The 13,015-nt window shown below is 43.1% G+C and overlaps 1 protein-coding gene across 1 annotated transcript in view; it reads right to left on the reverse strand.

The window, feature by feature from the left end:
- The window catches only part of LOC104252902 (bifunctional heparan sulfate N-deacetylase/N-sulfotransferase 4), an 86,158-nt gene that overhangs the window by 6,381 nt on the left and 66,762 nt on the right, over positions 1-13,015 (reverse strand). The window contains exons 6-10 of the mRNA XM_059826839.1: positions 8,048-8,230; positions 6,208-6,304; positions 4,963-5,086; positions 3,204-3,378; positions 1,922-2,092 (exon numbers count right to left, since the gene is read on the reverse strand). Of these exons, the coding sequence (XP_059682822.1) occupies positions 1,922-2,092; positions 3,204-3,378; positions 4,963-5,086; positions 6,208-6,304; positions 8,048-8,230 (750 nt within the window). The remainder of the gene's footprint in view (positions 1-1,921; positions 2,093-3,203; positions 3,379-4,962; positions 5,087-6,207; positions 6,305-8,047; positions 8,231-13,015) is intronic.

A 13,015-nucleotide genomic window follows, 5' to 3' on the forward strand; every position in this document is an offset into this window, starting at 1 on the left:
TCCCACAAGCCAAACTCGAGTCTCAGATAATTCTGTGAAAAAGAGATGAAGGAATGTAAAAATATTGTTGGAATTTACTATGTGTCTGTAGAAAATCTGGCAAGGAATAAGAAAAATAACAAAAAGCTCATCTATATCTTAGAATTAAATGTTCAGATACTATACAATTACACGTTCAAAAGTGATATTGTGGCAATTTATTTGAAACTCACCACCAGCCTCTCAACCATGGACGCTTGCAAAATTGTTAGCAAAGGGTTTTTTTTTGTTTTGTTTTTAATTAAAAATTGATGTAATGTAAAGGTACATTGACCTCCACAAGCAAATGTTAAGACAATGTATCAAAAGTCTACTGGAGTACCAAGCAGTATTACTAATAACTATTCTGGGCAGACGTGTTTTATATTTATTGTGAAGGCTTATTATGAATTATTAAGTTTTTGAGTGCACAGGCCGAGTGAATGCACATTACTGAGGGCCCATTAGTAAGCATCGTGAGTGCACTCTCTGTGTGCACCTTATTAAGAATGAGTGCATTTTGTTGTGTGTCTTGTAAAATTAATCACTCTAACTATGAAACATGAGTGGTTACTGGTTTTACAAGAAATATGTCAATGTGCCCCTGAATGTTTAATAGGAGGGCTGCGCTCGCTCTTCGCTATGGCAGGAGAAGGAGAGAAATCTTCATGAGAGGGGGCAGCAGCCCTGGGCGAGGGCAGAGAAGGAGCACAGGTAACAGGGCACGGGATGTTCAGCACCCTTTGCATGCTCCGAATTTGCCGGCACAGCCCCTTCTCCTTCGGAGGAGTAAGTTGGGACGTGGTGGCCGATGAGGAGATGTGCCCTGTTTGCTCCTAGGGCAATGCTGCCTGGGGACGGCCCTTGCTGCAAGCTCAGCTGCTTTAGGCAGTACTCCTTCCCCATTTATGAAAGAGTAGAAAGGCCAGAGATGAAAGAAGAAAGAAAATTACTGACTGAGATTTTCTCCTCGAAATGGGATTGACCTGCTTCTCCTCTTGATAGTACAGCTGAGACTGTACAAAAAGAAAATAGAGGACTGCAAAAAGACAGAACTTCTATTTCTTTTTGGTTTTCCAGGTCCCTGACTAAATAGGCAACACTTAGTTTTGCTTCCTTTCAGCAAAATTCTGTCCCACATAGAGCAATCTCTGGAGATGCTTGTTCATTATGCTTGCTCATTAAATACCCTTTTACAACTTTTTCTTACAGTAGGTAGACATATGAACTGAGCTATGGACCACATCTACAGGTAGAGAGTGTCCATGCATATATTTTGTAGTACTAAAATGTTTGCTTTAGGTTTATATCTGTAAACAATTTTTTTTGGTAGTGGGAATATTCTTTAGGTCCATGTGTTTACGTAAATTTTTCATGGGAAAGATTATAAAAGACAATTCAATAGAACATCTGAAGGAAGATGGGGCAAAAGAAGGAATTTCTGCTCTAACACTGAGAAAGGCTAATTCCATATCAGGATCAAACAAATGTGAAATTTTCTATGAAAGGGAGTGAGTGGGAAGCGGAAAGAAATTTCTTTTTAGAAAAAGCCCTGGCATTTTCTAAGTGAATTTGTCAAACCTTCCCACAATGTCTCATGCTGCAGCTGCTTCTTTCTTGGGACCCAGAAGCTTTGACAACCTTGGCTGATCCTGGAAGGAAACCCCAAAGTCCCCCATCAAGCCCATGTGGCCACTTCATAGCATTTTCCTGTTGCATCTTTTCCATCAGAAGACAGAAAGGTCAACACGCTTCTGCCAGATATCCCGATCTTGTCAAATCTGCATTTCCTAACAGCTGAGAGTTCCAGTGGGAAATATACCATCACCCCTAATGATGAGGCCATACTCATTTGGGGACTTTCCGAGAGTCAATGAGCTTGGTGAAACAGGTTGGAAATTACCTGTGAAGCAGGGTAATGAGTTAACCATCTTTCGATATGGACAGCATACCATCCGGGTGTCAGGCATCTCTTCTGGAGAGTCCTTATCTCCGAGGGCGCCCAATGGTTGGACGTAATGACTTCATAAAAATTGAATTTCAGGGCAGCGGGGTCCTCGTGGGATCGCTGGTGCTAATGGGAGATATTTAGACACATATCACAAGGACGCTGAAGATTAAGCCGTAAGCCTCCCTAGAGCTGTCGGGAGGGCTGTGCTGGCACGGCCAGCCCAGCTGCAGCCCCCAGCAGCCCCTCGGCTCCCCACCGGTGCCACTTCTGCCAGGTAGGAGCGGGGGGGCAAGGACACAAGATGGGGCCACCATTCAGTCAAGGGCCCTCCTGGGAAGGGTGGGAGGGGAGCTGAGGAGCCAAATTCCACCAAAGTAGGCACATTTTATTTTACTGCTTTGCATCTCACATCAGCAGTTGTAAAGGTGCAAATGGGATACTGGAAAGGGTGCAAATTGCACGCCTAGGCCATGTTTTATTCCTTGCAGAACTCATAACAACAGTGTCAGAAATGGTGTATTTTATGCTTATTGCAACGTTATTAATCTGTCTCTGCTTTAATACTGCTTTTATTATTTCCTTTATCTGTATGACTACACCATATTTTACATGCGTGCTTAAACGTCTCTTCAAAACCAGTTTTTTTAAATGGTGCAGGCTTTGTTATGGAAAGGTGTGGGCTCAGTAAAGGCAAGAAAGAGCATCCTAGAGTTTCCTTGGAAAAACAACAGGCATTCTTTTGTTTCCATGGAGAGAAAAAAACCCCACCTCTCCAGGCACAGCTCTTTTTGACTCCTTGGAAACTTCAGAAGACACTGCATACGTTTGTACACCACCGCATATTGCTCAGCTTACATGCTGGAGGGTGGGATGAGGTACCAGATCCTCAGCCTCAAGAGCTCTGATTTTCTAGCTAGGCCATGCTCATTTTCCCCTGTGCATCTCCCTGGGCGAGGAGCACTGCTTTTCTGCTATGCAGTGTCAGCTGTAATTGAGATTAAACTGTTTGTTTACAGCTGGTGGCAGCTCTGTGCTGAAAAGTTTCATCATTTATGACACTGGTGTCACAGGTGCCAACTGCAAAAGCTGGCATTCAGCATCCTTCCACTTCTACACAACGCAAACGCTTTGCAATAAATCCCATTCTTGCTCAAGGACACAAATTCCCACTGATGTTGGTCATCATCCCCTGCCATTGATTTCACTGTCCATTTCTCAAAGGCAAGGGCCGTACCTGGTACCAGGAATATGCCCGATCAGATGGGTCGATGAGGATGGTGATGATCTTGGCCTTGGGGATGAGGGAAGCAGCTCGCTTAGGGGCTTCCTCAGAGTGGAAATAGTTGGCACTTTTCTCAAAGAGGAGGTTGGTGGTGATGTTGGAAGGAGTGGGGAAGAAATCCATGTACCTGGGAGGTGAAGAAACTTGTTAGAATTAGCAGTATCACAAAAGGGTCATATCCCTGTGCTTCCCGTCTCATGGCAGGTGAAAAGGTGAATTTTCAGACATAATTCTCAAGAAGCAAAATTGAATTTCTCAGCTCACTCCAGAACTGGAATTGGGGGAACGCATCTTGACTCTTACATGGTGCTGGTAATAGCTAAAGCCTCCATGAGGTCAGGTAATTAGGTTTTTCCGTTGACGGATGGGATTTTTGCTAAGAAGTTCAATGTCAAAGGGATGTCGTTCACCAGTTTGGAGTGAGTTCAGTTTTAGCTGCAGAAAAAAATGGGAAAAGCTTCAAAATGTCAACCATTTAATTTTAACATTGTTGAAATTTTTCATTTTGGAACTGACAAATCTTTTCTTTTAGATGTTTTCAGAATGCAAGCTTTGAATTTTGGCTTTGAATGGTCTTTTCCACTTAAAGTTGATTGGAAGTAGAAGTAAGTAAAACAGAAAGTTCAACTGAAAAGGTGGAGAATTCAAAAGCAGCAAAAGGCGAATTTGTTTTGGAGGCATTTTTTGGTCCCTTTAGTTTTGCTGAGCACTCCAGGAACTTCCAGTTTTGGTGGGACTAACTGTTTTTCGCGTCTTTTCTATGGAAATGAAGTATGCGCGGCCTCACCCTGCACACAGGACCCTACTGACTTTTGAACCTGCAGCCCAATTTTGGTAAAGCATGGCAGAGGAGGTCTCCGAGAGGCCAGCCTCTTCCTCTACGTGTTGCGTAAAGGGCTGCAGAGAGAGCCCCCCCATCACTGCTCCTTCTTCTCCGAGTGTGTTACACCACGTACTCTACGATAGCCATGGGTGATCTCTTTCTTTATGCGGTGTGGGAAAACAAACGCCAAGCATTTCTTTCCCTTTAATTTTCATGACTCCTTGAACCGAGAAGCTGGTCTTGTAGTTGCGGGGACAGCCTGCTCTTACCGGCCAGCCTCGTTTGCTCCGCACACTCTCCATGCCGTACGTGGGCAAGGAAAACCGCTCAAGATTAATCTGTTTCTGTGTAGTGTGATGTTTGTCTTATATTTCAGTTTTCACACAAGGATGAGAACTGCTGTTCCCTGTGGAAATGAAAGCCTTACAAAAATGCTTTTCTTAAGCAAAAATAGTAAAAGCAATATTTAAAATTGTGATAGGAATACCAGCTGAAATGCTTTACAGTGGGTTTTTTTTCTCATGAAGAGATGAATCAAATCTTACTTCATGAAAAGCTGCTTTTGAAGAAAAGGAGTATAATTCAGTATAGGTACTGTTATGAAAAGACAGAGATGCTGTTCAACATGAAGACAGACATCATAACTGAGCTGGCCATTATATTCATTTGTGAAAAAAATAAGAAAACTGTTACTGTAATATCTAAACAAAATTAAGGACTTGATTAAATGTCCCATCATTACAAATTAGTTTCTCTTTCTGTCTGATAATGCCAAGCATAACAAATTCATCCAGTAATTATGTCGATGTCATACGTGCTTCTGTAATTATTCCATTGTGATTTACCATGTATTAGTAATGAACACTTCTTTTTTGTTATTCCTCTTACCAGTCAATTCCCTTGTGATAGTTGTTTCCGTTGAAGAACTGAACTTCTTCAAAAGTTTTTGGGCTAGGGAGATTACTGATAATGGAAGGATGCATCAGAAGAAATAAATAAAGCGCTGTTGTTCCTACGACAACAAAAAGAGATGCCATTAGGAAATAGAAAAAAACCCTTTGACTTTATTCATTCAAGAAAGTACTTTAAATCAATGCACACTGAGATATACAGGAAAATTAGATTACCTTTTGTAAGAAAGTTGCCTATGGATGAAAGGCCTATGTAAGCACAAGGGGCTTTCAGAGGGAGGGGGGAATACATGCAGACTTCTCTGCTCATCAAACTTTTCCCATTTCCAAACTCCAAATTCTGCTCTCTGATGCAAGCGCGATATTGCTGTTGATGACATTGCTTGCTTGACTGTGTACTTAACCACTGAGGGGATTTGGCCTGAGCACATTTGTTTTCAAACTCTTTATGTTGCACAAAACTTTTCAAAAGCACTGATTGTGGGATTATGCTTTTGTTGCTCCCAGAACTGCGCTTTTGTCCTCTGTGTGTTTTTCCTGGGGGTCTGCTATTAAGGAATAAATTGTCTATTTCAGTGCTAGCAAACCTGTATGTAATAAGGATGCTTTAAAATCCCGGTAACAGTACGTTTTGTTGTTTGACAAAAACAACTGGAAATGATATATGGTGGCAAAGGAAATTTTGGAGAATGTGTCTTTAAACTTGCTCTTCAATGATTTCATGCTATGAAGCTCTCATTGGACTATGAATCAAGACCTGCTGTCTCTTTGTCACTGTCGCAGAATTTCCATATGATCTTGGATTGGTCACTTATTTCCCTGCCTCAGCATCCACTTTCTGTAATATGTCCACAACGGTGACAGCTGTCTTGGGAGTGGGAATATGCGGCTTAATCCCAATAGTGCCCTGAGACTCTTAGAGGTCTGCAAGGTGGCAAATACTTTTGCTGTCAATTAGGGTCTCAAACTATGTTGAAATAATTTGTCAAAGAAGTTAATAACAATCTTAACATAGGGCAGCTTGACAGCATGGGAGTTTTTATGGTGAATGAATGCAATTTTACTATACAAACAGTTGTCCCTTTCTGTTGGTGGTGAAGGACTTACTATCTGAATCCCGTAGGGATCAGGAGTGCACCATCTCTATAGCAGGGAGTTGGCTTCAGTTTACAGGATGCAAATACACAGATACAAAACCGGTTACAAATTCATTACTTCTTACCTGTTTTCTGGGGTCCTATCACAAGAAATTTGGGTAGGTGGTCACAAGTTTTGTCTCTGGACCAAATATCCCTGTGGCGTTTATCATCACATGGATTCTGAAGGAGAAAAGGCGGTTTTGTACGTCACGCTGGGGGTATCCTAAATGTTTGCATGCACGCGAGTCTTCGCAGGATCTAAATGTTGTGCACTAATGCCAGAGCCTTACACTAAGTAGTGAAATCCCACATTTCCTCCTAAGAGTTTACTCTTGACAGATATTGAGCACTCTGGTACGGATCCATGGAAGCATTCAGGTGCACAGGGACCAAGCTCCTAGGTATCCTTCAGGACCAATCCTTTCAGGGGTCCCAGTGAAGTCAGTAACGCTACACAGTTGTGCAAATCCTGGAAGGATTGGTGTCAAAATCCACGCCCTATGAGACTACTGCATTTCCTTCTCTCCGTTAGTCAGGCTCATTTCATAAAGTCAGAGTCCATAGGCACGTAGGTAGGCACGTCTGCGGTCCCTTTGGCTAAAATTCAATGTGTATATAATGGTATTGCATGACTGAGGATTAAGCTCAGTCATTAGAAAAAAAAGAAAATAAAAAGAAGGAAAAAAGATTAAAACAGTGATTTAATCAAGTTTTCATTTGAGGTTAAAATGGAAACCTCTGTTTGAATAGCTTCAAGGCATTACTTTCTTAGGTGACAAAATGGTTTCAGATGCATAGGACTTAGTGCCAATTTTAATTTACGTAAGAACCCAAAAGGAAGGATGAAATAGAAATGTGGGATATTATTCATCTCCTTATCTTTCTACTACCTATGAATGCAAAATAAACAGGGGTGAGCAAAAGACCCCACAGAAAATGTTGGGACTGAACTGGTCTTTAAAGCAGTTATCATATAGATGTTGCTTTTGCATAGTATTGGCTGGTAATAGAAGATACAGTTTGCTAGGGAATAAAGTTAACAAAATGTAATGGAGAAAATAATTAATTGATGTGAATCGCTGCAGCTCCACTAAACTCAATGGAAATATTATAGATTTACACTTCTTTTGCATCTGGGTCAAAAATAATAGGGAAAATTGTCTGCTCCTTTTTGCCAGTGTAAGCCTGAAATAACTGCGCAGATCTCCATGGTGTCACTCTGGATTTATGCCTGCATAGCTAAAAGCACAGCGTGGCACAGCATATTCTGAATAAGAAAAGAGCCAGATACGTGTAACAATGATTAGGAAATGACAGTGTTGAGATTACAAGCAGCACTATTGTGCATTGGAAACAGAGCTAGAAAATAGTCCGTCTGTGCAGAAACCCTTTTCCATTCTTAAAATAGCTGCCCATTCTGCATCTGCTGTGCTGAACCCTTCTGCCCTCCCTTTTCCTCACTGTTTCATTGCAGGGGGTTCAGATGGTGGGAAATCCTCCTTGTAGGTGCAGTGATCCAACATTAGTGAGTCCCCGTTAAGGGATGCGGTGAATCTGCATCCTTCGCCTTGAGCTAGCTCTCGCCACGGCTGGCTGCGGGCATCTCACCGATAGTGCAACACGGTTAGTTAACACAACGTGCTGCAGCAGCAAAACTACGGACAGGAGGGATGGGAAGGGAAGCTTTCTCTCACATAAATGGCCATGAGGTGCTTTTAGCGTGCCTGATTTGGGGTGAGCGGAAGTTAATCTATTTCTAGTGAAAAGCAGCGGTCTCTCAAGAAAGTTGAAATAACCTAAGAAGGCATGCAGGAAGAAATAGAGTATCTGAATGTGAAGTGGGATTTTTATTTTTTTTACAGGAAAAGGTTCTTAATTCAACAAGCAGATTGTAATTGGAGGAGGAAGACGGTGTGACATTACCTGCCAAAGAGGGTCCGTCTGCTCCGGGAAGAGCTCAAAGTACTTCTGAGCCAGCTGAACGGGGGGCAGCGTCTGCAGTTTCAGGTTAGTCGAGCTCTTAACAAAGTTGGCTAGGTTCGCGAAGGTGTATAAGCCCAGGCGGTCATTCCCGTAATTAGACAAATGGGTCATGAAGATGCTGATCTGGGAGGCAAGAGAAACCTTTCAGTGGCAGGACATCAGGACACGGCAGCGTCTGGCTGGAAGGGCAGGCTCCCGGGAGCTTTGCCGAGCCCTCTGCCCCCCACCCAAACCCAAAAGAAGAGGCTGAAAACGTTAAACTAGTCGCACTTCCTAGCCCCTCTGTGAGGGTCAAATCTCCAAACCTGTGACGCATGCGACATTTCTTTAAAATCCCTCTTAGCCGAAGGGATGTAGCACTCACAGGCTCCCCAGGGACTGGCGTTCAGGAGATGCTTTCAGAGGGATTTTTTTATTCTTCTGTTTTGACTTCTTTTTACAAACAACATAAAAACTGTTTCTTGCATGCCTCCTGTTTACTTCACTCTTCCTCATCCCCGGGCAGGCGTCCGGGAGGCGCTGGCGTACACGACCCCTCGGTTAGGAGTCCCCCATCCACAGCACCTTCGAGGGAGCCAGCTCTCCGTTCCTCGGATGTGGAGGCAGAGCTTAATTTCAGGGCTGCTATTTCTGGAATTAACTTGAAAATTTGACTAATACACTGTCTGCTCTGAATGCGGGGGTGTTTGTTTAAAATGGCATGGTTGTAAGTAGGTGAGTATGTTCTGAAATGTAAAAATTTCAAGCCTTTGTGAATGATAATATCTCATTTAAATATCACTGTCATGGTTTGCTCTTTAAAGCCAATATAACTTCTGCCTTTTTATCAGCCTTTCTATGGTTCTCCTTTACGCAGCCACTGCTTTGTAGATCTCATAATTTCTCTCAGAGGGATAAAGAGAATTTGTAAGAATAATGTGAAGAATATATTAGCCAGTATTTTCTTTACATGAGGTGATTAAACTCAGTTTCATGGCTGCAAAGGCCTGGTTTATCTGTAGATTGTCATTATGTAGTTGTATGAAGATTTTATTAGAGTGTTGGTACTTGACTGTTTTACTCAGTACGTCAGCCTAAGATAGGATACGCAGTGACCATGGAATTTAATTACACTGTTATTAAGAAATAATATACTAGCGGATGTAACTGAACAGTGTGTATTTTTCCTCTTTTTCAGCGCCGTCTCTGAAGTTGACGATCAATAATATGCGGCAGATGGCAAAAAGTACAAACTAACGTGACCACAGCAATTAAACAGAACAGCACGTTGGGCAGTGCGCGTCTTAATAATGGTATCATGCTTCAAGGAGGCCTTGACGCGAAATAAGAAATTAGAGGTATAATGTTGGTTACAACAAACTCCAGAATATGGTGGTGGGAAGTTTAGCAGTTTGCTGTCCTGCTACAATGCAGGAAATTTCTGGAAAAGGAAAATAAAACATTGGCTTTTGAAGACCATGGACCGTAATCCATTCACCTTCAGGTTGGACTGGGTTCAGAAAAGGGATGTAGGCTCAGCACTCTATCTCCTAGCCTTTTTGTGCCTGATTTCGGTTGGGTAGCTGGTTTGTAAAGCCTCGGGAGGGCTTGGTGCCTGAAGACTGGCATGAGCAATAGCCAGTCTGCTCAGCCACTTGTGTTGTCTGCCTTACCCGGCTAGGATGCAGGTCTGCAGGAAGGCTGGGGTAAAAGCGATGCGTATTTTGGGGTCTGAAGCACCTGACTCTGAAGACAATAGTCATCAGCAGTGAGGACTCCTGATTCACAGGTAAATCGTTTGCTTTGCAGATAGATACCTATGTCCAGGTGAGTCTCTTTTTGGGTGATTAGGAATGGAACAGACAGCACAGCTGGGGGCTGGGTGTGGGCTTATAAAGTGATGCGCAGGCAGCAAAGAGGGGGCTGTGGGAGAGGAGGCAGCATGTGCACTCTCCTCCTTTGGGAGCTGCAGCAGGAGATCTGGGTCTCCAGCACCCTGGGTGCATGCTCAGGTCAGTGAGATTTTTTTTTCCCCCCCTTGTGTCTTGAGGGAAGCTGAATGTAGCTTGAGCGATGCCTTTTGCAACTGAGGCGCGGGGGACAACGTTTAAGTTGTGGTCCTTCAAAGCCTGAACTGTACGTTGGATACACTGGAGATGTCAAGGTGTGGTGTCCTTGCTGGGGGTAGGCTATGGCTGGGAAACCAGGTGGGCTGTCCTGGCACCCTGGTTCCCTGAGTTAAAGCCTGGGAAACACGTGTCCCAGCTGGGTGGCAACCAGGCTCCTCAGCAGCTAAATGGGTGGGAAGTGCCGAGTCTCAAAACTTGGGGCTTTCCAACTAAAATGACTGCAAAATGCCCAGGTGTTTCTCAGGGAGGTTGTTATCACTGATCCACGTAGCTCGGTCCTGCTGACTGTGAAGAGCTTTCCAAATGAACTGCTGCTACCACCTGAAGTTTACCCTTCATTATGTTGCTGCTTTGCTGTCCCAGGCTTGAGCTCTAGCAGAAGGAAGTGCTGCTGACAAAAATACTGTGTCTGCAGGACACCGTGCTGTCCTGACTTCCAAAATAACTGCGGAATAAAAAGCCACAAGCTTTCCGCTTTCACCATCTTGCTTTGCCAACGTGGCACTTCTTTAAGCAATGTTTAAAAACACGCCCCTTAGTTTGTTAAATTATTGATAAGGCTTTTAGTACTTCCATAAGGTGAGGATGGATGGTGCTTAGGAGAAAGTGTCCCTTATGGACCATCTGCAGTGTGTTTGCACTTTATTCCCCAAAAGGTAATTTATTCTTCACTTTTATTCTGCTCTGAGCCTCTGTTGAGCAAAGATTGGCAACTGTACAAGATCTTTTTTCTGTCGGCTTGACTTTGTGGGCTCCAGTGCCTATGCATTTTATGACTGAAAGTGTTTGACATAACTGGAGTGAACACTAAAATTGCCCTGAACTTTGTGTGTGTCTATATGTAGTACCCCAAAACTTATAAGCAAGGTAATGGCTCTTCTTCTTTGGGTCTCCAGTCTACCGACCTTCTCCCCCACCCCCCAAAACCCCCACCAAACACAAAAAAATCCTTTCTAGTTTAGAGTTCAACTCCTCAAAATGTGACAAGCGCTTCCTGCAAACTAATTTACAAGGAAAACAGTTATAGGAAATGTTGACAGAGAGTATCACCTTGTCTCTGAAGTGTTTTTTGATAAGTGCTAAAGGGTCTGTCAATGACATTTAATATTGTTGCAGCAATTTAATTTTATTGCAGCAAATAAAGTATGCAAGTAAATCTACTTGCTCTTTTTGCTTTTTTTACACTTGAATTTGAATGAGATTTTTTACGTGTAAAAAGGTACTTACAGGAGATGGATATTAGCTTATTTTAAGAGTTTCATTAGGCTGCTGTCCAATCCAAAAGATCCAATTGATCACTCTTTATGGAGTCAAAAGGTCTTGGATATATGTCTTGACTTCTTTTTGCTCCATTGATCTTTTTTGAAGTGAAAAAAACCCCCAAATATTATGCATTATATATGGGATAAAACCATATCTAAATCTTTGCCATCTGTCTCCAAATCAGTTGAGCCAAAAGGAGAAGGGTATTAGCTGTTCACATTTACAGCATGGATGGACACAAAAGTTTGTTTTCATGCCGATGCATCAATCCATAGAAAATGCAATGGCCTCGAAATGTGCTGAGCTTGCATAATGCTGCTGCGTGCCTTGAAGCTGGCGCTGGGACAGACAACGCTCTTGCACAGCTTTGCTGTGCTGTTTTGGTGGACACAAAAAGGCTTTAGAACCAGACTCGAGGGCAAGAGTGAGGAAACCAGTGAAAACCAAGGACCGTACTCTTCTGCAGTGCTCTGAGCAAAATCCATGTATGAAAACAAGGCTCTCTTATTTTTTCTGTGACAAAAAGTAAGCTACAGCGCACAGACTGACACTAAGCAGCGGGCAGTGCTTCATCAAGGTAGGGATAACGCGTTGAGGAGGGCGGCAGGCTGCTGCTCTGCGCAGCCCTGCGGTACAGAGGCAATAAATGGTTTCAAATTCCTGAGGCTGGGGAAAGGGCTCTGCCTCCAGTGCCTTACTCGTAAGGTTAAACTAGCATAAGCCATGTGTGTTACACAAACGTGCAGAGAGGCACTGGGTAAAATCCCTTGCTGTCGCTATACAGCCTATAGCCAACGTGCTGTGGGAAACGAGGTCGGTTGTGTGTTACTTTGGCGCTGGTTGTGTTCCCCCGCTGGTGCCAGAACACAGACGCTTTGCAGGACGGCAGCGTTCAAATGATGCTGTAGTTTGTACGGATGCTCTATCTTATTAGCTTTGGCAATTTATCTCTCCCTCTCTTCCCCGTCGCTGTGATCACTCATGTTTTGAGGCACGAAGGGGAAAGAATGCTGAAGGTGTAGGTAGGAAAACTTCCTTTTTGCTTTCTTCTCTCTTTCTGCCATCCACCCTCTGATCTAGATCTCGGCCGCTGCCTCCCTCTCGTACCCCGTAATCCATTTTCCCCAAAATCACTTTCTCTTTTCTGCAGCCAGGGTCATTTGGTTACAGAAACACTATTCTTAATTATTTTTTAAACCCTCGTTTTATTCTAAGAAACATCTACAGATTTTAGCTATGGCTTTCAAAGACTCGCCAAAAAAGAGAATTTGGAGATTTACATTTTGCTGGTGACAAACCTGAGGCACGGAGGGATGGTGTGATTTGCAAAGAATTAATCTCCCGCAGGGGAGCATCTTTTTTATATCTATATTAAACGGGAATGAATGAAGAGCTGTGGCTCACAGACTGTGGAAATTCTGATTTTACTATTATAATGGGCTTTTTTCCTCCTGGTTTCTGTTGCCTGTTCTGTATTAACATTTTGGAGATGTCCACAATGGTCTGCAATTTCTCTGTTCAAAAGAAAGAGATGGGA

The sequence above is a fragment of the Gavia stellata genome, chromosome 19 (assembly GCF_030936135.1).
Source record: "Gavia stellata isolate bGavSte3 chromosome 19, bGavSte3.hap2, whole genome shotgun sequence".
NCBI lineage: Eukaryota > Metazoa > Chordata > Aves > Gaviiformes > Gaviidae > Gavia > Gavia stellata.